The sequence below is a fragment of the Anas acuta genome, chromosome 6 (genome assembly GCF_963932015.1).
Source record: "Anas acuta chromosome 6, bAnaAcu1.1, whole genome shotgun sequence".
NCBI classification, from domain to species: Eukaryota; Metazoa; Chordata; class Aves; order Anseriformes; family Anatidae; genus Anas; species Anas acuta.
The window spans coordinates 23305954-23330382 of record NC_088984.1 but is presented as its reverse complement, the minus strand read 5'-3'; the positions used below and the strand labels follow the sequence as shown (position 1 = coordinate 23330382).

The 24429-nt window shown below is 38.7% G+C and overlaps 1 protein-coding gene across 25 annotated transcripts; it reads right to left on the bottom strand.

Annotated features, from left to right (window-relative positions):
• Positions 1 to 320: 320 nt before the first annotated feature.
• On the bottom strand, positions 321 to 18605 carry HNRNPA3 (heterogeneous nuclear ribonucleoprotein A3). 25 transcript variants are annotated; one of them, XR_011097635.1, is made up of 14 exons: positions 18340 to 18496; positions 14747 to 14858; positions 14260 to 14283; positions 10238 to 10360; positions 9999 to 10145; positions 9706 to 9916; positions 9363 to 9452; positions 9194 to 9301; positions 9002 to 9082; positions 7820 to 7966; positions 6452 to 6577; positions 6287 to 6358; positions 3119 to 3193; positions 321 to 619 (listed from the first exon to the last, which is right to left on the bottom strand). XR_011097635.1 is itself a non-coding variant. In XM_068685785.1 (13 exons), exons 2-12 carry the CDS (start codon positions 14810 to 14812, stop codon positions 6306 to 6308), a joined length of 1176 nt encoding a protein of 391 aa, XP_068541886.1. In that variant the 5' UTR covers positions 14813 to 14858; positions 18340 to 18496; the 3' UTR covers positions 649 to 3193; positions 6287 to 6305. The 25 variants fall into 25 exon arrangements, 21 of the variants coding, with proteins under 21 accessions (XP_068541886.1, XP_068541888.1, XP_068541894.1 ...); XR_011097634.1 differs by lacking the exon at positions 321 to 619 and adding an exon at positions 649 to 960 and having other exon boundaries at positions 2774 to 3193; XR_011097632.1 differs by lacking the exon at positions 321 to 619 and adding an exon at positions 649 to 2919.
• Between the last annotated feature and the right edge of the window lie 5824 nt (positions 18606 to 24429).

The following is a 24429-nucleotide window of genomic DNA, read 5'->3' as shown; positions in this document are numbered from 1 at the left end:
ACATGCTTGCAGCCTTTGTGGAGGCTGCTGTATTTGTACTACACACATTTATAAAACAATGTAGGGATACTTACTCCATTACCAACATGAAAAGAGCAATAAATATATATATATATTCCCAAACTGCTGCTAATGCAGAAGACTTGTTTGAATTCCACCTGGTAAAGAATCAGTCTTAACTCAAGACTGCAACAACATGCATGCAGTTGAAAGCAGTACTTTTCATATGAACACAAAGTTGGTTGTACTTTTATCCAAACATCCAACATCATTAAAGAAGTATTCCACATTAATCATTTTGGTATACATGACAATATCAGTTTGTGAACTGTAGCCTTCATTTTATTACTACAACTAATGTACAATGTATTCCCAAACCTGGGGAAGACCAGTGACATTGCCAAGTCCTGTAAGTTGTAATGCACCCCAATGCTGCCCTCATACACTGACATGTACAAACCATTTATTTCTTTATTAAATCATTCAGTTGTGAAGCTGCTAGAACTAAAGTTCAGGAGCTGGGTTGAATCAAGGTTAACTTCTGACTTGCAGTTCCCAGTTGGAAAGATGATCCTGCCACTGTGTTGCAATTTAAGATCAATTTGTGCTCTTCACAGCACTAAACAAAAAAAAGGTGATGGCAACACATTTTAGATTTTAAGTCATTTGACAATGTACACTTTATTTTGATACAAAAGTGAAATAGTTTTAAACAAATTCCAATCCATTATGGACTATATTGAATTTTTTAAATTCCATATTTTTAAACTTGTTTAACCACAAGTTGTAAGATTTCACCATACTAGCACCATTGCTCTTCAAGTCTTTGCCAGTTATTAAAATGTTATTCTGTTTCCAATCTTGCGATATTATCTTCTACATGGAGGTCATTTGTCTTCTACGGAGATACTTGGATTACTTTAGTTGAGGAAAAAGCTAATCTTAGATAGAGATGTCAACCTGTAGTACCCACAGCAGAAAAAGAATCATCCATCAGATATCTGAATTTTAGTGATACTCAAGATCTTTCATGCTCCACACAAGATACACACATTTGTCAGAGATCACAGATTGATATGTAAGTGAATATTCCATTGCAGTATAGACAGTATATGAATAAAAGTTAATGTTAAAAAAAAGTTAATACAGGAACCAAAGACAGCAGCAAGTCAGTACATCACACAAGCGATACTTGAAAGACCAGGAGCATTCCCCTTCCCACACCTTAAAATATTCGAAGGATATCCAAGTTAAGATACTATGATTAATTTGTTATCTAGTAACAAAATGTTTATCGAATCTGCATCAGCCTAGTAGCTCTAGGTATTAAATAGGGTCATGTAGAACTCTAGTCTGAGGACCAATGCTTTGTAATTTTATTCGCATCTCCATTTACAGCTGCTATTTTCAGTAGCAACTACTACAGAAAAACCTAGTCATTAAATAATATTCTTAACTCTTGGAAGTGCCTCTTGGACAGATATACTTGACCAAATATTCCTCAGTATTAAGAATTAATGCTTAAGTATTCATCTTTGACAAGGTTTATTTCTGAGAGAAAAAAAATGATATAATTGAAATGAAGCAAATAAATCAGTAAGAGCTGTAAAGCCTAGCGTGAAAGTAACTCTAAAAGTGAGTATCTAGTTACACACTTAGTGCAAAAAGAACCCTCAAGAGCACAGTATGTAAAGGAAATTTACACACAGGCCTCATAATGGGATGCAAACCAGAAAATTTTGCTTTACTTTAAGAAAAAAAGTAACATTCCTCCTTCCCTGTAGTACAAAAAGCATTTGCCTGTAACTGAGTAAGCATTAGCCACATAAATGCCTTTCCCTGTTACATATTTTTACCTGTACATGACTAGATGAGTTCACAAGAGCACCTCTGCATAGCAAAGAAGTATTTCACCTCTGGGTGAGGAAGCAAGCTAGTCATCTAAGCAACAAGTTACCTAGTATACTACACAAAGGAGAGACCGGGACCTCACTGCAGCAGGTTTGAATTTTAGCTCAACTTTGGCTAAGTAAAAGTACTTGCCAACATTTTTAAGTTGGTTGTCTGTGAGATTTCCGTTTAGTAAGTAGCTCCTAATTATATGGAAATTGCACATTACCATTGTAAAATACTTCAAGTTAACTTCTGATTGTACATGTTACAATGTGAAGTTTGCTTTCTAGATACTCACAGCCAGCCAGTAGTAACAAGTTTCACTAGTGGAGTCAGTCTGCAAATTTTCCTCAGGCCTAAGTTAAACTGAAATGCATGCATTCAATTTACCTTTTTCTGAGTAACTTAAGCATAACCAACACTAAAATAGAAGCAGATTTTTGCAGGAATACTGCACAGATGTGAATATATGCTGGTAAGTTAAAATAGGTAACTACTATCCCAAAAGGAATGAAAATACCCCATACCTGTAATAGTCTATGATACAGAAGAACAGGAAATACACATTCCAAGAGTTAAGAACCCATATGCATATAAAGCAGATTCCATGAAAAGTTATTTTATTGCCATTCATCCATGTACACTTTTGCTTTCAGCCGGGTATCACTTGTCAGTATTAGCCTCCACTAAACTACCCTGAAAGCATCAAACATCTGAATGGGAACTAGATATTTACATTTGAATACAAACTCATTTGGCAAGCTAAAATTCATTTATCAGGAGGGAAACCTGTTTTAATAAATGCAAAACGTGCTTATGGAATTACTGCAGAATCAATACAATCTGTGAATTGTGATGAGCTGCTTAAGAGTGTCATAACCTTTTCATGTCACACTGGGTAAGGCTTCCATTTGTTACATTTTTTTTCAAAAGCAGACTGCACACTCTTCATGGTGACTAAGAGAATGTATTTCAAAACATTTATCGTTCCTTTTTGTTGATCTCTGACACACAGCAATTTTGTACCTGCCAGGAAAGGAAGATTCTTGAACAGCAGTTATGTCAGCAGACACCCCTAATCCAGAACAAGAAACACTGGATGACATACACGGGAATACCTCTTCCTTTATACTTAAGGCTTTCCCTACTATCAAAAGGCTGGTAAAGGAAAGCCTAAGAAGGAAATGAGCATTAAACGTGTTTTACTATGCACTACAAATCTTACCCAGTCAGAAACCTTCAATTGAAGAGGATGTGCAAGACATTCCCCATTTTGTCAAGCAGCAGCTTCTCATTCAACCTGAAAATTAAAGAAATTACTCTTACCTTGTTAAAAAACCTCCCAGTACTCTTTTTAATTCATGAAAAATTTAAAGGCAAACCTTACCTATTCTCATTGCCCTTCCTTTCAGGTCTAAATGCTAGACCTATTGATTTTGAGTCAACTCAAGTAGCTATCACTCAAGGAGGTTCCAAAAGGTGAAGAACTCTTCCTAGACTTTCTTCTCGACATTTCAGCTGTGATAAGCGGATTTAACTAGCCTTTGGAAAGCTGCTCACTATCAGCACAGTATCTTATGCCTTCACTTTTCTGGAAGTTGAAGCTGTTGCTCCTGCTGCCTTGTCATTCTTTAATTATGCTGACTTCTCCATACTCAATAGGCTGCTGAAGTCCTGTCTTACGAGTCTCCTTAGCAAAGTATGGATCAAAGAAGTACATCCTAGGTTCTTTAAAACTGGTTAATCACTGTCCTCACAGCTTACACTTTTTCCACATCACAAACAACAGCTAAGCTACCCCACCCACCTACAAAGCGGTCACTTACACACTCCATCTCTTAAAAGGTTGCATACAGATCTTGTTCATAAAGTTTATTATGACACTATTTTTCAAAGTTAACATTGTTGTCACAGTACAGCTACAAGAGGCCCTGTTAAAAAGAACACTGTCAATACATTCTAAAAAATTTTAGAAATACCAGATCAATTTTCAGAAGGGACATCAAACCCAACCTCCAGTTGTCCCTGCAATCAGATGCAGGCCCCAGTTACAAGTCTACACATCTTCTAAGTGTAGTAGTATACAGAGCAGGTCAGTAGTTAGGTGTCTCACTCCCTAGTGAGATGTGTTTTGGTTTTGAATGTGTTTTCAAACTCCAAAGGGGTCATTTAAAAAAATGCCTTTATTGACATACAACCTCCCCACCCCCACCCCCACCCCAACCCAATCCCAAATTATGTACAACAACAGAAGTGTTCACTGAATCAGCAATTCTTGCTTTAAGTTATAGTTTAAAACTCCACAGAAAAGAATAAGAAGACTTTGAAATCCAGTTTGGAGGCTACCATCTTGACAGCGGTTCCTTGTTTTAGTGTACTGCAGTCTAAATACACTCCAATAACATTGTTTAAATAACATTGTTTAATTTTTTCAAACAACACACTCATTTTTCTAATACTTCTTAAAATTATAATTCATAATTAATATGACTGATTATGCCTTGAGTCATTTCATACATCTTTGCAGATTCATTCCTACACTGGAATTGCATTTACCTTATACTGCACATTGACCCAGAAGTGAAACAGGTGTGAGTAATTCCAATATCAATCACATATTGTCAAGTGTCTGAACATTTCTTCTATTGACTGTGTCCCTACTCTTCTGATTCTGAATTGTCAGAAAGCACTGTCCTGGCAATAGTTGAGAGAAGTCACATCAGCTGACAAAAGCACGGACTGTAGTGCCTTAATTTGGAGGTCAGAAGTGAGAATCAAGTACAATTTCTAGCCATATGTGCTGATAAGATTTGCTACTCCAGTGCATCAAATCAAATTGTAAAACACTATCATTCTGTCTATGGAAACTTAAGACTGTACCATTCTATGTTGTGGGAAGTGTTTCTGGTCAGTAAAATACAACTAGATCATGTTTTGTTTCATCTTCAGGCTCTTACCTGAGCTTAGATATTCATAAGGGAAAAAGCTTGAGGACTATGCTACTTAGAGAGCCCATTGAAAATGGGCTTTTGGAACGCATTACCTGGGACTGTCAGTGATTACACCTGTGCTACCCTTGGCTCCCAGTCAGAAGAATGTGTCCAGAAAATTGCCTAGGGTGCATGCAAGAAAGTATATAGCCATTAAGTTATTTAGGAACATACCTATTACTCTCACTATGACGCCTTGTTTAATTGAAACAGTACAATCTGGTGTGAGGGAGAGGGAAATGGGGAGAAAGGAAGGGGATGAAAATTCCAAGCCACCCTCCCCAAAATATCGTTTTATTGAAACAGAGTCATTGTATATCCCAAGGAAACAGGCACTTGATTCCCACCCCACCTTAACTTCTCGGGAATTACAATAAATAAAAAGGTAAAAAGCAAGGTTCTTTTTCTCTTCACCCAGAACTTGAGCAACTGCAGTTATCCCTTACACATCTCAAAGGAGACGGGAGACAGCTTGAATGTGACTAAAGTTGGTCTTGTTAAAATATTTATCATGCCTTATTTTCTTGAAGCGCTAGTACTAATACAGAACTACAAATTAAAAAAATATGCACAAACCAAAAAGTAATTTGAAATTTTCATTTGAAGGTAAAGCTTAGTTCTATAATTCACAAACACTAATTTGAGTAACTCAATCCTAGTTATACATCTAAACAAACTATAATGCAACATACAGATGTTTTCCCTCTGTATGCCTATGTAACTCATATCAATGACAGTTACATATATACACTGAGACTAGACCCCTTTAAGACTGTAAATCAATAGGTGTTTCTATTGTTAACTTTAAATTAATACAAAATAGTAATTGAGAAATGCATTAATCCTCTCTATTAACTAACAAGGAAACACCCTAAACTACATTTTATTTCTGTTATAGAGTTCTCTGTACTAAATGTGGAAAAACTGAACTACACAAATATTGAAAAGTTAAAAATTCCTTAATTTGTTTATTCCTGGTACCACTACCACAATTTACAGGGCAATATACCTGATGTAATGGGAAAATAAAAAGAAAAAAGAAAGACAAAGCTACAACAGATAAAGACCTCAGGAATGTACATCTAATTGACACTACATTGCATTAATCAATAGCTGCACTTTTTGCAAACTGTGGCTATGACAGTCCTGAACAAGAAGGGTTTCCTGTTTAAGCTGCAGTAACTTTTCTGACTATGGATCATCGTTCCTTCTGTGGCAGATTTTACAGTTCCTCTAATGCATTTGGGACGACTGTCTCAAAGTAACCTGCAGCTTTCCTGACAACTCCTCGCTCTCTCTCCTGCTAAGAACTGTAGCCTGTTGAATACAGGATAAGAAAATTATTACTCTCAGTGAACAGTTGTACATTATTCATCATCATCATAAATATGAATTACACCTACCCTTTTTCTGGTAGCATTTTTAGAATCTTCTACCACCATAGCCCCCACTTCCACTTCCAGATCCATAACCTCCTACAAAGAAAACAGGGTACATATTGAAACTTAAAGATTAATAACAAGTAATATTAAACAAAAGAAGTATTTTCTGTACAGAATTTCATTTACCACCATAGGGACTGCCTGAACTTCTACCACCAAAGCTGCCACCACCTTTCATGGGACCATAGTTAGACTGCTGCTGTCCACTGTAATTGCCAAAATCATTGTAGTTTCCACTGCCACCATAATTACCTAAAACAAAAGCAAGTGTGTGAATTTAGTAAGTCTGTAAGATTATGAAATTTCAGTGTAATTAACAGTATTTTACATCATTTTAAAATAGAACTGTGGATGCTAGCTCTACTCACAATGTGCAAGTTACACAAAACCCTTAGCATTTTAGGATTAGAAACTGGTATTTCACTGAAAATGAGAAGTAGCAGGCTATATTAGAAAGTTCATACCGGTTTGACCGGCAGTTTGAAGTTACCCCAAGAGGACAAATTTAATGCCTCCAAACTCAGGAAAGCACAGTAGTTTCACTGCCATTCTACTAACATTGCTCAGTGCTTTGCAGGTAACCATGCAAACTACAAGCCAAATATTCAATTTATTTGCTGTAAAACGTGACAGAGCTGTATATGCGCTGCATACCCACTACATCAAAGAGTATTAATAAAATACGCAGCAGATTTTGCAGCTAAACTGCCCGAACTTCCACTAGGTCCATGGAAGTTCTTTTCTAGAATTCTTGGGGAAGAAGCAGTAAGAATCTTGTATGTTTTAGTATTTGTGGTACATTCTAATCGGAAACATCTGCCATTAAAGGTCTCTAAAGAAGTTACAACAGGTCTAAAAAAATAACCTTAGCATTCAGAAACTCCTGTAAGGAAATTAACACTGATAACACAAAACAGGAACATGGCTAAACCGATCGTTTAGCAGCACATAGCTAGATTTATTTTGATTTTGTTTAATGTCTTCCTTGATAGTATCTACTCATTGAGGGTTTACACTAATTAACACTGTAAAAGAGTACTGTAATGAAATGGCATACAGTCACTCCAATTAGAATGTGCAATTGGCAAAAGAACCACTCTTATGAAAAAAATTAACCAGAGTACCTTGTTTAACAATCAAACAATAAAAAGCGTAACTTTAGACATCTAATCCTCATGAAGGACATGACCTACGCGGTGTGAACAGATACCCAACAACACCACCATATTTCAAGTGGTCAAAATTTAAATTCTTCTACTCTACTTCCACACACAGGTTTACAGCAGCTGCTTTTAGAAAAATAAGTTACAGGCAAAGTAATATTCTATAGTTTAAGCAAAGCTGACCCAGATGGATGAGAATTTTCCTTGTTTAACACACTAATCTACATTAGCACCTAATTGTACAACTCATCTTATGCAGCACCATACTTCAGCCACTGTACTACTCAAACCTGACTAAAAGAGTTTTGGCTAATTACAGCTGTCATCTTACCACCTCCAAAATTTCCTCCTTCGTTGTAGCCATCATATCCTCCTCCTCCACCTCCATATCCACCACCTGGGTTTCCATATCCTGGTCCTCCACCACCACCATAACCTCCTCTGCTGCCATACCCAGGACCACCTCCATAGTTGCCACCTTTGAATATAAAAAAAGTCAAACTAAGCACATCAAAGCTAAATACTGGTTAAAAAAAGACCATTAATACACACACATAACAAAAACACAAGCACACAAAAATGTCCCAGTGTTTCCCCTACTGTGTATCCATTGTGTTTGCACCATTTACCTAAACTGTTTAATCCAAACAAACAAAAAAGCATTAGCTTATGTCTACTCTCGAAGCATAATACTTGAAGTTTCCTAGCTCATGCACAGTACATAGATATACAACATGTAACAGCCACCTCTTCGCGCAAGTGGCTGTCACTACTGTGAACCATCCTCTTTAATCCTCTGAACTAAAATTACTCAGTAGACAAAGCTCTCAAAATAATTCTGGTTTATATTTTTTATCCAGACATACAATTTTATTTACACTTGTGTCTAAGCTACCAGATTGCTTTTTTTCCCAAGCCACCAAGAGTACCCAAGACTTAATATTCCAGATGTTGACTTTTTCTCAGATATATCAATGGAGTACTTGTGAACTGGGAAACAGTCCCAAAGAACTCAGGATGACTATGTGTATCTCCTTACAGAATCAGGACAAACAACTACTCGCTGCTTCCCTTATTTCCCCCCCCACACACAAAAATGCTGCTATCACAGCTGTTTGGCAGTTTCCACACTTCTCTTCAGGTGGATTTTGAATACTCACACCAACTCGATCATGACAAGATAGTAATGAACAAGTCTTAGAGTTGACTGAAAAGACTTCTGGTATGCCAGGTGGTCACTGCTTTGTTTAGTTTTAGTAATCTCAGCTGACACCAGTATCTTCAATTTTCTCAATGACAAACAATTGCTACATGACCTCATGACATGAAGTCAAAAGTTAAATATAGGGGAGTATTTTTTCACCCATGATTTTGTAGGGAAAACAAAAACCTCAACTCTTCACAGCACTACAACGTATACTATCACTAAAGTAGAGTTGGTGTCCAAGGTGGAGGTAAGACTTCAGAGTTGGATATGCTGGCATGAAGCAGGGAGAAGGAGCAATACACTTACCATCACCAAATCCATTGTATCCGTCACCACCCCCAAAGCTTCCTCTGCTCCCACCACCGCCACCACCACCCCCATAGCCGCCTGGAACACAAAACAGATGAGATTGTTGGCTTAAACACTTAGCACGTGTTCAAGAAAAAAGACTCAGCAAATGTGGAAGTTATGTTCTACAGAAACATTCTAGTCATTTACCTCTTCCACCAAAGTTTCCTCCTCGGCCAAAGTTTCCTCCACCGCCTCCAAAGTTTCCACGACCCATGAAATTGCCTGAGCCACCCCCGCGACCTACAAAATATTTTGCTTAAATTACATTAAATGAAAACCAGTTATGTAACATAACCCTGCCTAACTCTAAACTTACCTCTCTGAGAGCTAGCAGTCTGCATCTCTTGTTTTGAGAGTGCTTTTTTCACTTCACAGTTATGTCCATTTATAGTATGGTATTTCTGAACTAGAGAAAAATTGAGAAAAAGGACAGCATTAGAAATTCAAATAATTGAAAGCAATATGCTGTACAACTTTCATAGAAAGCTACTGTAAGGCATGACCCCAGTTTTCAAAGGAATATTAAAGTCACCCCATTCATTGCTCATAACAGTCAAATAGCTCATCATGCCGACATCTTATATTGCTCGCACTACTTTTCTGAAAGCTCAAGTTACACTTTTATCCTACAAGTCATTTCTCATTAAAGAATTACATACCAACAATTTTATCAACTGTATCATGATCATCGAAAGTTACAAAAGCGAATCCTCTTTTCTTTCCACTTTGCCTGTCTTCCATGACTTCTATGGTTTCAATCTTCCCATATTTTTCAAAGTACTCCCTTAAGTTATATTCTTCTGTATCTTCTTTAATTCCACCAACAAATATTTTCTTTACTGTGAGATGCGCTCCAGGCTTTACAGAATCCTGCAACACCAAAAATTATATTCAGCATTTTAAATAATTAGGTAGAAATTAAGAAATAAGCTTAACTAAAACCCTAACTTACCTCCCTTGAAACTGCTCTCTTTGGTTCAACCACGCGTCCATCAACCTTATGTGGTCGAGCACTCATGGCAGCATCCACCTCTTCCACACAAGAGTAAGTCACAAAGCCAAAGCCTCTGGAACGTTTTGTTTGTGGGTCTCTCATCACCTAAAAAAAAATACACGGGGCACTCTGCATTTCTGTACTAGATTAAGTACCCATATCTTTTCAAAAGCACAAACTAATTTTGGACACTTTACCACACAGTCCGTGAGCGTGCCCCATTTTTCAAAGTGTTCTCTCAAGCTATCATCTGTTGTTTCAAAGCTCAGACCTCCAATGAACAGCTTTCTCAACTGCTCTGGCTCCTTAGGCTCATGGCCCTACAAAATCAAAAATCAAATACATATTTTGAATACAAACCACAGAATTAACATTTCACAGATTTACTAAAGCTTATCTGTGCACATAACTACAAATAGGTGGAACACATTTACGTAAAAACAATGTCTTCTAATGGTTGTAGACAGCAGCATAATAAGCTTAACAATTAATGAGGTGTGATTTTAATTAAACAGTAACTAACTAACAACTTAAGAATGCTCAAATGCAAACAACAGTAAAGAGATTTCAATATACTAAATAGTTTGGTTGCTTACTTTCCTCCTCTCCAAGAAGTGCATTTGTTTTATGCTCATTTTATGTTCGAGTTGCATATTGCTCTGTAGGGATTAGCAATGAAGCACTGCTAGATAAAAGGAAGTTCTAACACTTCGTGAAGCACAATCATAAGGAACAATCAAAAAATTAGGAGCATAGTGTGCAAACAGCAAAAAAAGGTTACTGACCAAATCAAGCACTTAAGTCTTTTGGACTATCTGATTTAAAACTATTTTATATGTTTATTTTTATGCATTTTAAAGAAAACGTATAAGTTCCAAATTATTTGATAATGCAAATTTGTACTTGGATAAATTTGTAAGTTAAGCACACATAATCAAGAAAGTAGAAGTACCAATCTGGTTTTCAGTGTTGTGGACAATACCTCTTACATCTGAATTAAGAAGGATTTATGTCTTACAGAAAAAATATCTTGAATGATGACTAATCAATGACCAGGAATAGGGATAACTACTAGAATAAGACTTGTAACTTAACGAGCAAACTTAAAACTTCAGTTTAATTGAAGCTCTTCACAATATCAAAAAGGTATCTTTACAGAACAAATAAAGTGGGCTTAAAAATGCATTAGTGTTTCTGCTCTGTTACATATTTTATTTAGTGTGCATGTGAAAGGACCTTGCCAAAAATCATTTTACAACATTCTCCCATCCCCAAGGGAGGGGAGTCTTCTTCTAACAAGCAATCATATTAAGATCTTATTTTACAATCTGGTACTTTTGTGAGTGTAAGACATCCTGCAACAAAGTGCTGGCCAGCTACGTCACATATGACTTCAATTCTGCTGCAGGAATGAACAGGCTTCACTGTTTCTGCTGTGCTGTGTTAAGAAGCACAAACCTTAGAGCTGAGCTACATAAAACCAGCTGCAGACTTCTACATATAGATGCCTTGCTTCAAGCCTGCAGGTGAAGTGCTTTAGGTTCTACAAGTTTAAATAAATGTGGTGGTAGTGCTAGTGTTGGTCAGGAAAGTGTGTATCCCTTTGAGTACTACACAACCACCCTACAGAGCAATAAATACTGTGATGTGATACATGATAAAAGAAAATTTTGGAATTATATGCTGCTTTAGATACCCACTGATTTATAACTTCTGGGTTGAACTACAGGAAACAATGCCTAGGATTATGAAAAGTTGGCTAGGACAAATCCTCACTCTTATTTATACCTTCTAAACTGAGCAAGAGCTAGCCCCAGCATTTTTAGTAACAATTTTTTTATTTAAGGCACTAACTGCATTACTACAGGATTATCTGATAGTCAATGGCATGACTAAAATAGAACTTCTTTTCCGTGGTCTCCTAAATGGTCTGAACTACAGAAGTATTATTAAAAAATCTCCTTTTTAATTACATGTAAACTTAAAATTTTAAAGGGTTAATACACTTACTGTATATAGAAACTGCTTTAGGTTCAGTGAAATATTATTTTCTGTTGCTAACTTTTTTTTTTTGTTTTTAAATGTACTTACACTACTTACTTTTTAGCTGGTTATGTTAAAGCTGGGAATGCTCTTTTAAACTCTCCTATTCTAAATCAAAGGAATCTATTATGACTTTACTATTATTATTGAATTTAGACTTCTCCAAAACCAGAAACCGAAGAAAAAATATCTTTTTATTGCTCTCTAACGCTCCTTAAGCCTGTGGCATTGTCAATTAGCAAGTCAGACTGAATTTCCATTTAAAGAATGACCCCAGAACTCTTCAGGTCACTCCTGAAAGGAAAAGAGAAGTCCTTCTGCACTTATTTTATTACACGCACACAAAGTTCAGTTCTCATATAAGAAAAACACTTAATGTTACAACTTCTCTCTTCCATCAGAAATGATTATCCTCAGAACACATCTATGTTACAGGAATTCTCCAGACAAACAGAAGGTGGTACTTTGTTAGGAACAAGTTATTTTTCAAGCATTTTGTTCTCACTGGGGATAAGCATCTCTAGGGTTTTCAGAGTGCTCTTCTGTCACACAGGATGCTGTTTCTCAATCCTTCCGCTGCAAACTAGTTACAGCAACAGCCTTTCCTGTGCAGCAAGCCCTGCACAGCACGATGGCTTTTCCTCTCCCTAGCCTAACTACGACACTGCCTCAGCAGGATCAGTAGGCTCCCTCCCACTCGAGGCTGGGGGCCAGCACGCCATTTTGCAACACTCCATCCGGGGCCGGGGGGTAGGGAGGAGAAGCTGGTCAGTAATTCCCTGCCTGCTTGCAGCCAGCAAGCTGGAGGGAGACTACATTCCTCCCCTCAAGCATTTTAAATGCTTTCCCAAATGTATTAATAGGTTCTGCGGAGGCGGGGAGCTTTTCTTCCTGCCGTGGCTAGCTACTTCCTTCTGAAGCCAAAGCCCCGCGCGGCACAGACCGCCTCCATTTTGTGAGCGATCTGATCTCGTCTCCTCCACACTCAATATGGAGCCGGAGGGGTGGGGCCACGGCAGAGCGGGATCGCGCACACCAGCAGCCCCTGGCCACGACCCAGCGCCGCAGTGGCGCCGCAGGAGCAGCCCTGCAGCCCCCGCCTGGCCTGATGGGGCGGGGTGGGGGGGGGCCACGTTACGGCCAGCTGCAAGGCCAGCATCTTGGGGCTGCGCCTCGTTCTCTCTGCACCACCCTTTCTCACAATCGAAATCAGACTACAGGCTTCTATATCCTACCTAAAACCCCGAATGCTCGGTTTAGTCTGCCTGTACCTCTCTTAGAAGAGGAGAAAAAAAAGGCAGCTAGCACTCGCATGTGATTCCCATAAAAATCACAGTCTGGGCAAAAATCAGTTCTTTTTGACAATACTGCTGCAGATACACACTGCCTTTATTCAGAGTTTGCAAGAAACTCCACCTTCATGTGGCAGGGGTTTTGCATGATCAGCATTTTGAAGTTGCAGCATTTCTCTCTAAAGGCCCTGTTTTGACATGAAGTCCTGCCATGCACTGTATCTTTAGGAACAAGCTAATCCCAAAACGCCTGTCACTGTGGCTAAGTTTATGTGCAGCTAAACCCTAGACTGACTTCTGGAGCTCAAAAGCTTGCAGACAACTGGGGTTAATCAACTTTCTCTGTGAAATATTCTCTAGAAACTTAATAGCATTTATGTGGATTCCAGGCCAAGCTACTTCAGTAAACTACAAAAGCTCATTTTGCAGCAGCTGAGGAACCCCAGTTACATTCTAGCCGAAGTCCAAGGGCAGAGAAAGGGTTGAAACATTCCTTTTCAAGAGGACTTTACACGCATTTCTTCAATACAAAGTAACCTTAAGCTACTGGATACATGCAATTCAAGAAAAGGTTTGTTCTTAGCTCTAAGAAGCTCTGGCACTACAGCTGTGTATGATCGCCAGAGAAAGATGGGCTTAAATAGCTAAAATATTCAGGCATCCTGGAAAAGTAACGTTAGATAGCAAATAAAGTATACAATAAGACAGTGTCTCAATTACAAGGCATACAAGCATAGTTAATACCCTCTTTGCTAATCTTAAAATTGAGTTTATACTCTGAAGGGTATCAAGACTTTTCCCCCCTCCCACTTCCACACCCTGCCCCAAAGTAACTAGCTCCCATCCTCCCAGAACAGCCCCACCATCTTCTCTATACTACGCACCTTATTCAGTCTACGGTATTTCTGCTAGAAGCAAAAGAAAACAGTTATTTTTACTTAGTACAGCCTCGCTTTCATTTGCAGTGACTATTAGGCAACCATTTTTTATTAAAAAAGAACCTGTCTTCATTCCCACTAAAAAAAAGATTGTGAAAATAGGAAAGAATTGAGTTCCTGCCAATATTCTGAGGATGCATCTATTTCTTTAAAAGAAAAATAATTACACCTTTAGTCACAAACATACATTTACACATTTAGTTATAACAGAAAACTATGCAAGCAAAGTTTCCCCACTATACTTAACATCCCACCCCTTAAAATTGTAACTACTATACAGCACTTTAAAGTTATTCTGCTACTATGGGGATGAAGAAGGTAGAAAAAAAAAGTTCTGAATTAATGCATCAGATAGAAACAGTTAAGTATTACTATTTTTTATTAATCTCTTCCCCTTAAAGCTACTTTTCATTAAAAAAAGCAATTATCTCACCTGTGAGGATCGTCTTCCTTTTCTCTTGTAGTCTTCCACCTCTCTCTCTTCCTTAATAGCAGCCATTTTGGAAGGGTACTCTAACTCGGCCTTTCTTTTAGATTTAGGAAACCTAGAAAACAGGTTGGATAAGTCAGTACTTACCCCAATTCCTATGAAGTAGGGCCTTTCTCTGGCTGCAATGCACAGGTGTGGCTTTACAGAAGGGGAAAGGGGCAATGAAAGTATTAAAAAAAAAAAAAAAAGTATTCCAAAGGGTAAAAATCCTCAGCCTATTTTGCCCAAGAGTTGCTGCACAAAAAGAACATCTGCTACCAGGTCAAAGTGTTGGAATAACTTGGTACAATCTTAAATTATAATCTGCAGAGCAACTTATTCCAAATATTGCCTGTCATGTAACTATCATGAATACAATCTGTACATAATAAGAAAAAAATCAAATTCTACTTCTCCAGATTTAAAATCCAAAATTTTTGCAAAGAAGGTAATTTTAATAAGCATTATTTGCAAAATGTTTATGTGTAACCTACTGAAACCAGTAATCCAGCAGCCTAAAAACTGGAATATTATAGGATGTGAAATGTTTTCTGCACTGAAAAATATTTTTACTAACACCAGTGGAAGGACCCTTTAGTGATTCCGTTCTTGCCTAACTAGAAATTTTAACACTTGAACCCTAGCAATCTGTAGCACTGGTCATTTGTGTTACTTTTCCTTGCAAATTATTTATTCCATTACTACTTTGTACTCTATTTACGTGCCCAATTTTTATTAATGAATATTTATGAAGTTATAAGAAGTATTTCACAAGATAAAGTCAGTCAAGGCATCCATATATAAGCATTCAAACAAACAAAAAAAATATTTGCTTTCACTTCTTTTTGTTTTTTTTTTAAATCAAGTTTCCTAAAAACATTGTTACGTGATTTCTTATTATGTTGTATTACTATCTTTGGAAACAATTCACTATTAGTTCATGTGTTTCTTGAAAATCATTACAGTAGTCAAAGTAGTCAACTAAATAATATGGTACTGTAAAACTGCATTTGTACTGCATTAAAATAATTGATATTTACAAGATTAAGTGTATTGTTTTTAATTTTTTGTTTTTGAAGTTTTATTGCATAGGCAAAGACAGGTAGTGTGACTCATTTATTCAAAGTTAAATAATATAATTCCATGTTTAAATTCAAATTAAGGTTCAAATTAAGACCTTCATATTAAAGAGCTGTGACATCATGAGTATCATGATTGAAGGTGTTAAGAATCTTAAAGGTTTTATGAACTGATGTTAAGGTATTTGTATTATCTTCAGTTCTTCTCTATGCCGTATTAACCTGCTCTTGAAATCCTTCAAATAAAACTTAGGTTGACTTAGCTGAAGGACTTAGTATCCTAATACCTCCTGAACTGCTCACTTCCTCAAATCACACAGCAGTCAAGGGCTTTAAAAAAAAATGTTGCTGTATGGTGAAATAAATCTTTTGGAATTATTAGGGGGGGAAGGGCTAGGCCTAGATACCCTTTTTTAAGTAATGAAAAGTATGCAAACACTCTCTGATTTCATCACCTGCTGCTTTCCCCAGTGGGGCTCCATACTGGCCACCATAAAGCTTGTAGGCATGGTCTCTGCCATGATGGCATCTGAAGGCCATGATGCACAAAAAAGAGCTGTTTCATTACTGATGAGTACCATCAGCTAAAGCAGTACACAGCCCTGTGCAGCTTTGTTCCCACTTTGTTTCGCAGGAAGCTTAAACAACTGTAAATACCAGCATTTTTATGATTTTTAACAACAACATATTGTTTTTCGCTTTGATTTAAAATATTCAAATATCAATTGAAGTTAACTAGCATTGAAGCAGTTGTATATTGCAACTTAAATGACAGAAATGAAAGCAATCAGAAAAATTTGTTGGCTGTAATGGACAGAAAGTTCCCAGGAACTACCTCGTTACTACAATGCTACCCTGTCTCTTAGAGAGACAAGAAGTGCTGGTTGAGGGGAAACTGACATTCCCAAGATGGAAATTTACTTGTCCATTCAGAGAATGCTCTGGAGATGTATTGATCTTTTCTGTAAAAAGACAAAGTTGGATCTAATGTGCATATAGCTTATCTTGCCAAATGTAAGATTTAAAGCGCCAAAATAATAGGTTTTCAGCTCTAAGTGCATTTGCAGTTTATTCCCAACACCAACAGGAACATTTCCTGGGAAGAAAAAACAATATATTAGCTTAGTAACTTATGTGATGGGTTACCAAACTTGACTGAAGCACGTTCAAATGCTTTGAATTCATCCTCCCTCCAGTTTGTCAGTGTTCAACAACCCTGAAGCAACTAAGACAATTGCTTACGTGGAAAACTGAGCTATTTTTAGCTGTTTTGCTCAGGGATCCAGTTTCTTCTCGACTTTTAATGGAACAGAAACTAGTGTGAGCGGTCACGTCTCTACTCTCAGTCCTACAAGGCCTGAGGACGGGTCACAAACCCAGGAAGAACACCGCACCGTTTTTACTCACCATACTTTGAGCATTTCAACTTACTTTGAAATGCTTAAAAAAAAAAAAAAAAAAAAAAAAAAGGTTTTGAGAAGAGAGGGAAAGAAAGCAAGAGGGGGATGTGGCTGCGGCATTTCTCCGCGGGTAGGGCACAGCCGACTGCCCCGGCCTGGATCTGATTTTGGCTCGGTTCCCGCTGGGGAAGCTCTGAGGCGAGGCCTGCGCGCGGGGCCGCTCCTTTGTGCTTCCCCCCAGGGCCGCGGGGACATCGCCGAGCCCCCCGCGCACGGTGCGGCTGCGGGCGTGGCAGCGGGAAGCCATCCGGGCTGCCTCACCCCGCTGCCGGCCGTGAGGGGCCCCACAGGTGCTGGCGGCAGCGCCGCTACGTGCAGCGGGGCACGGCGCCCAGCGCCCCCTCCCCCCCCCCCTCCAGCTGCGCACGAAATGGCGGCCGCAGCCTGGGCGCCCGCGGGGCCTCGCGGCGGAAGCGCGGCCTCCCCCCCCCGTGCTCCCCCCCCTTCCTGCCCGCGCCACGCCGCAGGGAGGCGGCGAGGAGCGCGGCGCGGCCGCCATTACGCGAGCCCGCTCTGCAGCGCGGCGTGCAGCAACACCCCCCCCCCCCCAGCTCTCCCGCTCCCGCCTTCCCGCCCAGGCGCGGGGCTGCAGCCTCGGTGCACCGCCACCACCGCCACCACCACCGCTGCTGCTGCAGGGCGGGCTGCGGCTGTGCGGCCCGCCCGCGGTTACCTCCATTTTGTGCACGCACCCGCCAGCGCCAATATGGAGCCGAGCGAAAGGGGGGGGTCACGTGGCGGGAAGGCGGGCTCGGGGCTCCGCGCCACCAGGGCGGAGAGGGGCTGAATGCACGGGGGGGGGTGGGGGGGGTGCAGGGCTGGCAGCAGCGCGCGCCGCGGCCGTTGCCGCTTCTTTTTTCCCGCCGCTCCTCCCCTCCCCCCGCCCGCGCCATTAGCCCCGTTCCCGCCGTAACGGCCGTGAGGAGAGCGCGTGAGGGGGGGAAAGCGGAGAGCGAGGATCAGCCGCGGAGGAAAGGTGGGGATGGGGGAGGAGAGGCGAGATAAGAAAAGCTATAACCGTGCCAGCGTCCGCCCGAGTGCCTGCCCGCCCTCTCCTCGGTCCCACGCCGGCAGCCGGCCTGGCGCACTCACCGCCGCCCGCTGAGGGGGTGGAGATGCCGGCGCGCAGCCGTTACTGGCGACGCCCGCCCGAGCACCGCCTCTTCCCCTCACGTAAGGGCGGCCCCGACAGCCTCCCCCCGGCCTTCCCCTGCCCCTCCCTCCCCCCGCCTCGGGAGAGAGGCGCCCGTGAGGGAGGGGCGTCGCGGCGCTGTCCCTGAGGGAGGGAGGCGGCTCGCAGAGCTTAACGCCAGGGAAAAGATTAAAAAAAGAAAAAAAAAAAAAAAGGGGGGGGGGGGGGGGCGCGGTGCTGACGGGGCGCCCCAGGCGTGCCTCCCCGCCAGACTCCGGGACGCCGTGAGGGGCCCCCAGCCCGCCGGGGGAGGCTTTGTGTCTCCTGGCGTCGCTTTTGTCCTGGGGGTGCTGTGGGAAGATGGCTGTGCAGAGCCCTCGGGAAGCGGGGCTAGGTTAGCGTGGGTTATGTCGCATCGAGGACCGCAACTAATCTCTGTAGCTCCGCGGGCAGGGGCATCGCCGGTATCTTTTAATGGGTTTTGTCACCACAAACTAACGGAGGTGAAAAGAAAGGGATTTCTTCAACAATTTGATGGAGAATAAAACAGAGTAAAGAGTTAAGCACAAACATAAGCGTTTTTTCCTTATCTGGAAAATGACACGAGGAAAACAAAGGCATAAAAATGTACCCTCTTCGGTCTCGTTTGTGCCTATCCTCTCACGGTTTCAGCAACTGTTTCAGAACAATGACCTAACCCAGCTTTTGGCACTTAACCCATTAAAACACACACACATACAAAAAAAAAAAAAAAAAAAAAAAAAACAAACAAAAAACAAAGAATCTTTGTGCATCACAGATCAGCACACTAACTGATGTGGTTTCACGGAAAAGGCCCCTAGGTGGGTACCCCCATATGAAGCACTAGACTGAAAGGGTTATAAATCACTGGAAGTTCACTATTAGCTGCAGTTTCATGTCTCTGTGTCGTTAACCTGCATTTACTACAAAGAAAAATTGGAGAATGCAGTCTTGGAGTTTTCAAGTTAGCACCTTTATTTTGACTTATGCAACAGTGTTGAAACCTGTTTAACTTCTCTAAAAAGATTTTTTAAATATGTAGAGATATTTACAATAGGTTTAGAAATGTTCTTTCTACTATAGCATACCTCAGTTGCAATAAGTTTTTGAAGAATTAAATCTGTCGGAAGATGGGTGACTTCTTACAAAGTAACATTGCATGGAAATCTTAGCAACCTCCAGATCATCTTTGTGGTACAAGTAAAACCATCAATTTCTCATCCTCTTCTCTTCTTCCCAAGTGTAATGCGCAGTTTAACTTTTTATTTCAAATAAAATTATTCATGTATGTGTCACTTATGTTCCTTGTTCTCTTGGCCTTGAATACTGTGAGACAGACAACAGCGCTGGCAATATGTGTCTTAAAATACTTGTCAGTTGCAAACATTCTTGTTAGTTTATACTCGACTTGCCTCACAATTTGAAGAAGACCTTCATTAGTCTGATGTTACTCGTTTACCGCTTACGTATCAGTCATGGAGGCTGACTGTCTTGTAGTCTGATTTGGTTGCACAGCCATAGGGAGATCCCATTTGAATTCTATAGTTTCGGTTCATGATCGTCCTTCCCCGTGTGTAATCAACTGTATATAATGTAATCATTTTATAATATTGTGCTAGCTACACTAGCATAAAAGGCAAACCAATACATGAAGGAGTTGCTTATTTTACAGAGTCACAGTTGCTTATGAAAATTGTCCACAAACAAGTCTGAGGTTTTAGACAAAAAATTGTACTTTTGATTTCAGGCGAACAATTTTATGCTGGTAAAGTGTTTTTAAGTTGGTTGGTACCCAAAAGAATATTGCTTCATATCTTGGATCACACAATTCCTTCAGAGAAAATGTGGCATTTAATACACTGCTATCTATTCTGGCTGATGTAGTTTCATCATTATATATAGTTTCACATTATGTAGCAGACCTAGCGTTGGTTATCTGTGCAGATGATTGATGTGATTATTTATTTATTTATTTTCTAGCAGTGTTTGCGAATGTACTCTTTGTAATCTACTCTTTGTAAGCCATAGGAACAGTAGATTGTACCTGGTTCAAAAAATGTGACAAAGGCCTTTAACTTTCATACATTTTCATGGCTGAAATTTCAGTCTTCATCCTGCTCTTTTAATTGTTTGTTTAATTATTTATTTTTGTTTGGCTCTTACATGGTTTTAGATTGTGAAAAGATTCTTTGTGTAAAGAAATATTATTGGTGAAATTGTCCAAAGGTTTTCTTTTGTTTGTTTGTTTGTTTTTATTGTTACACAGAGATTATGAATGTGACTATGAAATTGATCTTGAGTTCTAGTCTCCAGAATAGTAATGTTAATAGAATCCATTCAGTGAACCAAGTATGTTTTTCATAAGCCTCTTAGATTGCAGAAACAAAGTGACTTATTATTAATTAAATTATTGTATTGTGATGGTGGTTTTGTAAATGTAGTTGGTCTAAATATATGTAAATTTCCTATGTTGAAAAGGACACAACTGCAATTTTGCTCAGAAGGCCTGCATGCTGTGTACTAAAATGTTCAAGTGATTTTCAGGACAAAAGATCATTTATCATTCTATTCTATTCTATTCTATTCTATTCTATTCTATTCTATTCTATTCTATTCTATTCTATTCTATTCTATTCTATTCTATTCTATTCTATTCTATTCTATTCTATTCTATTCTTTTTTTTTCCATTTTTTTTCTGGGTTTTAGAAATACAGTATATTCAAACATAGGTGTTACTGTAGATGCGTGTAGTGTAGTAGTGTGCAAGCAACTGCAGCTTCTGTTACCTTCTTCATTTAGAAACAATTGTTTTCACCTCTGCGCTTCATTTAAATTGCTGAGCTTCACTGAACAAAGACGGGATAATATATTCATGTAAATTCTGATAACAGGTTGGCAGTTCCTGTGCTCGTATGCAGCACAGGCTACATGACATACATGACAGGCTATTGACATCATTTCTGAAGGAAAAACACACATGATGGTCCACCAGACTAATACAGGCTTAATAATCTCAAGCAAACAATTGGAGAAATAACACCGAACTCTTGCAACTAAATCCATTAGACTCCATCTGCCAGAGAACTTAGGTCGTTTTTGCATGACTTATATTCCTCAAGAGTTACACCTTAGAGCTGTGATCTAGGAATTGAGACAGATCGATTAGCAACAACCTCAATTAGAAATACTTCTCAACTGCTTTCCCTTTGTATATTTTGATTTTATTTAGGGACGTGGCATTAATTTTTTCTACAAATTGTATCTTATTATAAAATGCTTGTTCTTTTGAATATTTTATATGTGGGCCAGATACGTAGCACGGAAAATAATCCTGCATTTGGGATTGCTGTAGAAATTAATACAGTCCTAAAGATTTTTTCCCCCAATTGTTTTTCCATTCTTTGGGTTCTAATTAAATCTGAATGTATTTAGATTCTTTTATTCCATAAACTGCTTTGTCTATTTTTTTATCTCAGTTCTTCTTAAAATTTTATTTGTTAGAAACCTTCTGACATAAATTAAATAAGAATTATTATTGGGAATGATAATGAGGACTAACCAAAACATAAAACTTCTAGCAGGGAAGGAAAGACCACTGAGATGCCATTTTAACATGGCCGGCTCTGTAACTTTGTGCACATTTCATTTACATTTATGGTCTGGATCTTAGGAATTTTGTTACTAGCACAATTATGCTCTAGACAAAGTGTAAGAGTGTTATGTTAAAGTGACAACGATCACATTTATGAAGCTTACTTGCAATAAAATAATGTATGTCTAACATCGTCTTGATGCTTGATTTACTCTAGGCTCTAGAGTAAATTTAGGGCTCTCTTAAAAGGAACATGCTTTGTTTATGCTAGGCTTCTTGTGTTAGCAAACATATTTTCTTTAAATCTAGATCAAACAGAAAGATGCATATGTATTAGGGGAAAAAATGTCATTTTTTCAACAGCTTTAATCCTGTTGTAATAGCCACCTACATGTTGAAAACTCCAGTTAAAATAAAAATGAATATGCTGTGTTTGAGGTATAAATACATGTAATAAAATCACAGCATGCATAAACGTAAGAAATACAAGCTATCTAGAAAGAATTTTAATAAGAGTACATGCTTTCTTTACAGAAAGAAAAAGTCTTATAGAGGAAGGAGAAAAATGAAGAACATAGCAGGTAATATCCGCTGTTCTTGAGACCAAAATTCTTGAAAGTAGTATATAATTTTACTTGACCTTAGTGTTCATTCTTTGTTCCTATGATTTGGAAAACACTAGTTAGCAGTAGTTGTACTGCTAAACGATTATTATTGGACATGTTTTATTAAGGGGAGGAACTGCAGATGGATTTCCTGTTTGCCTATGTAGCTGTGCAAGAGAGTAAGGCAGGGGAAATAAATCTTGTTCTTTCCTTGACTGCAATGCAGATCTGGCTCTGGGAGGGGTTTTCAGATCTGCATGGCTCAAACACATGGTCAGTGTTCAGCCAATAGTTAGCCTTACATCTGGCAGTGGATTTGCGCAGCTCAAAATGTATTTTTTTCTGGCTGCTAAACATGAAAACCATTCTCTCTTTTATTTATTTATTTATTTTTCCCTAAATTGAATTTGCACACATTCTTCAGATCGTGATTTATATCAAACATAATTTTAACTGTTTATCTGGTATACACTGTGGCTACCCTAACAACTACATGGCCAAGGACTGTCACAGACAGTTTATTTCTTATTTTTTATTTTTTTAATAACAGCTACATAAAAGATTCCTTTCTTGTGCTTACTCTCCCAGCTATGCTTAGGATGCTAGGATCATGCTTTTTGACGGGTTGCTATGTTTTAATCTGTTTACATGTTGTACTCCAATTTTGACTATTACACCTCCTTGGGAAATCAGATATTTGAAAAGACACAGAATTGATTTTTTTTTTTAACATAATTATTTACTGTTGCTGCTGAGAAACATTTATTTGTATTAGATTACTGTAATGTAAGAACATATGTACAGTCCTCTGCATACGGATAGCAAGAAACATGTGTGAATAAGATTATGCATTTCAAAAGTTGCCAAAATTAGTTTAAATTCCAAGGGGTATTACCACAAGCTCTAATGTTTGCATCTGGAACTTTAAGTCGTATCTGTTAAAAATAAATATATATATCTAAAGTCTACATAAATGTTTTTACAAGCTATGTATCTTCTTTATTTCCTAACAAAGAGATTTTGTATTAAGTTACAAATAGATATTGTTAAATACAAAATATTATCCCCTAAAATATGGGCGGTTGTAATTTAAACCAGTATCATAAGCATTGTTATAGTTTCTGCTACATATCTTTTAATTCTTTCTTGCTACATTTAAAATGATTGTACTGATCAGTACCAGGAGCTCAGTGAAGATGCTGGGTAAGTAGAATAAAACTCTACAGAATGTCGAGAAACAACCTACTCATTGTGGCTGATTAAATCACTTAATTAAGAAAAATACATTGAAACCACTGAAAGAATATAGCCTGAGGTGAGGAAACTGCAGCTGACAGTTAGTCATTTGTACATTCAGAGACCTCAGATGTATGAACTGATGTATTCCATGGAAAATTGTGATACAAATTTTAAAAATGCACTGTAATGCTAGAATATTCATCACAGAAACAGCTGTACACACTTGTTTACCAAATATTGTAGGTCATGTACAATAAACACAGTTGGAAAATGCTGAGTAGTAGAAATGTTTATGGCAATATATAACATGATGACATTCTGCCTTCGGGACACACATGGCTTGAGTTCATTGGACATATAATTAATCATTTTCTATGTGTTAGTAAGAGGATAGTAAATAATATAAGCAGATTATGCAAGAGAAGTCTAACATAAGGTAAACTGTCTAATACTTTAAAAGGTATTCATTTTTAAGGCTGTAACTTTTAAAGGAGTGATGTCATGTAAATGGGAGCAAT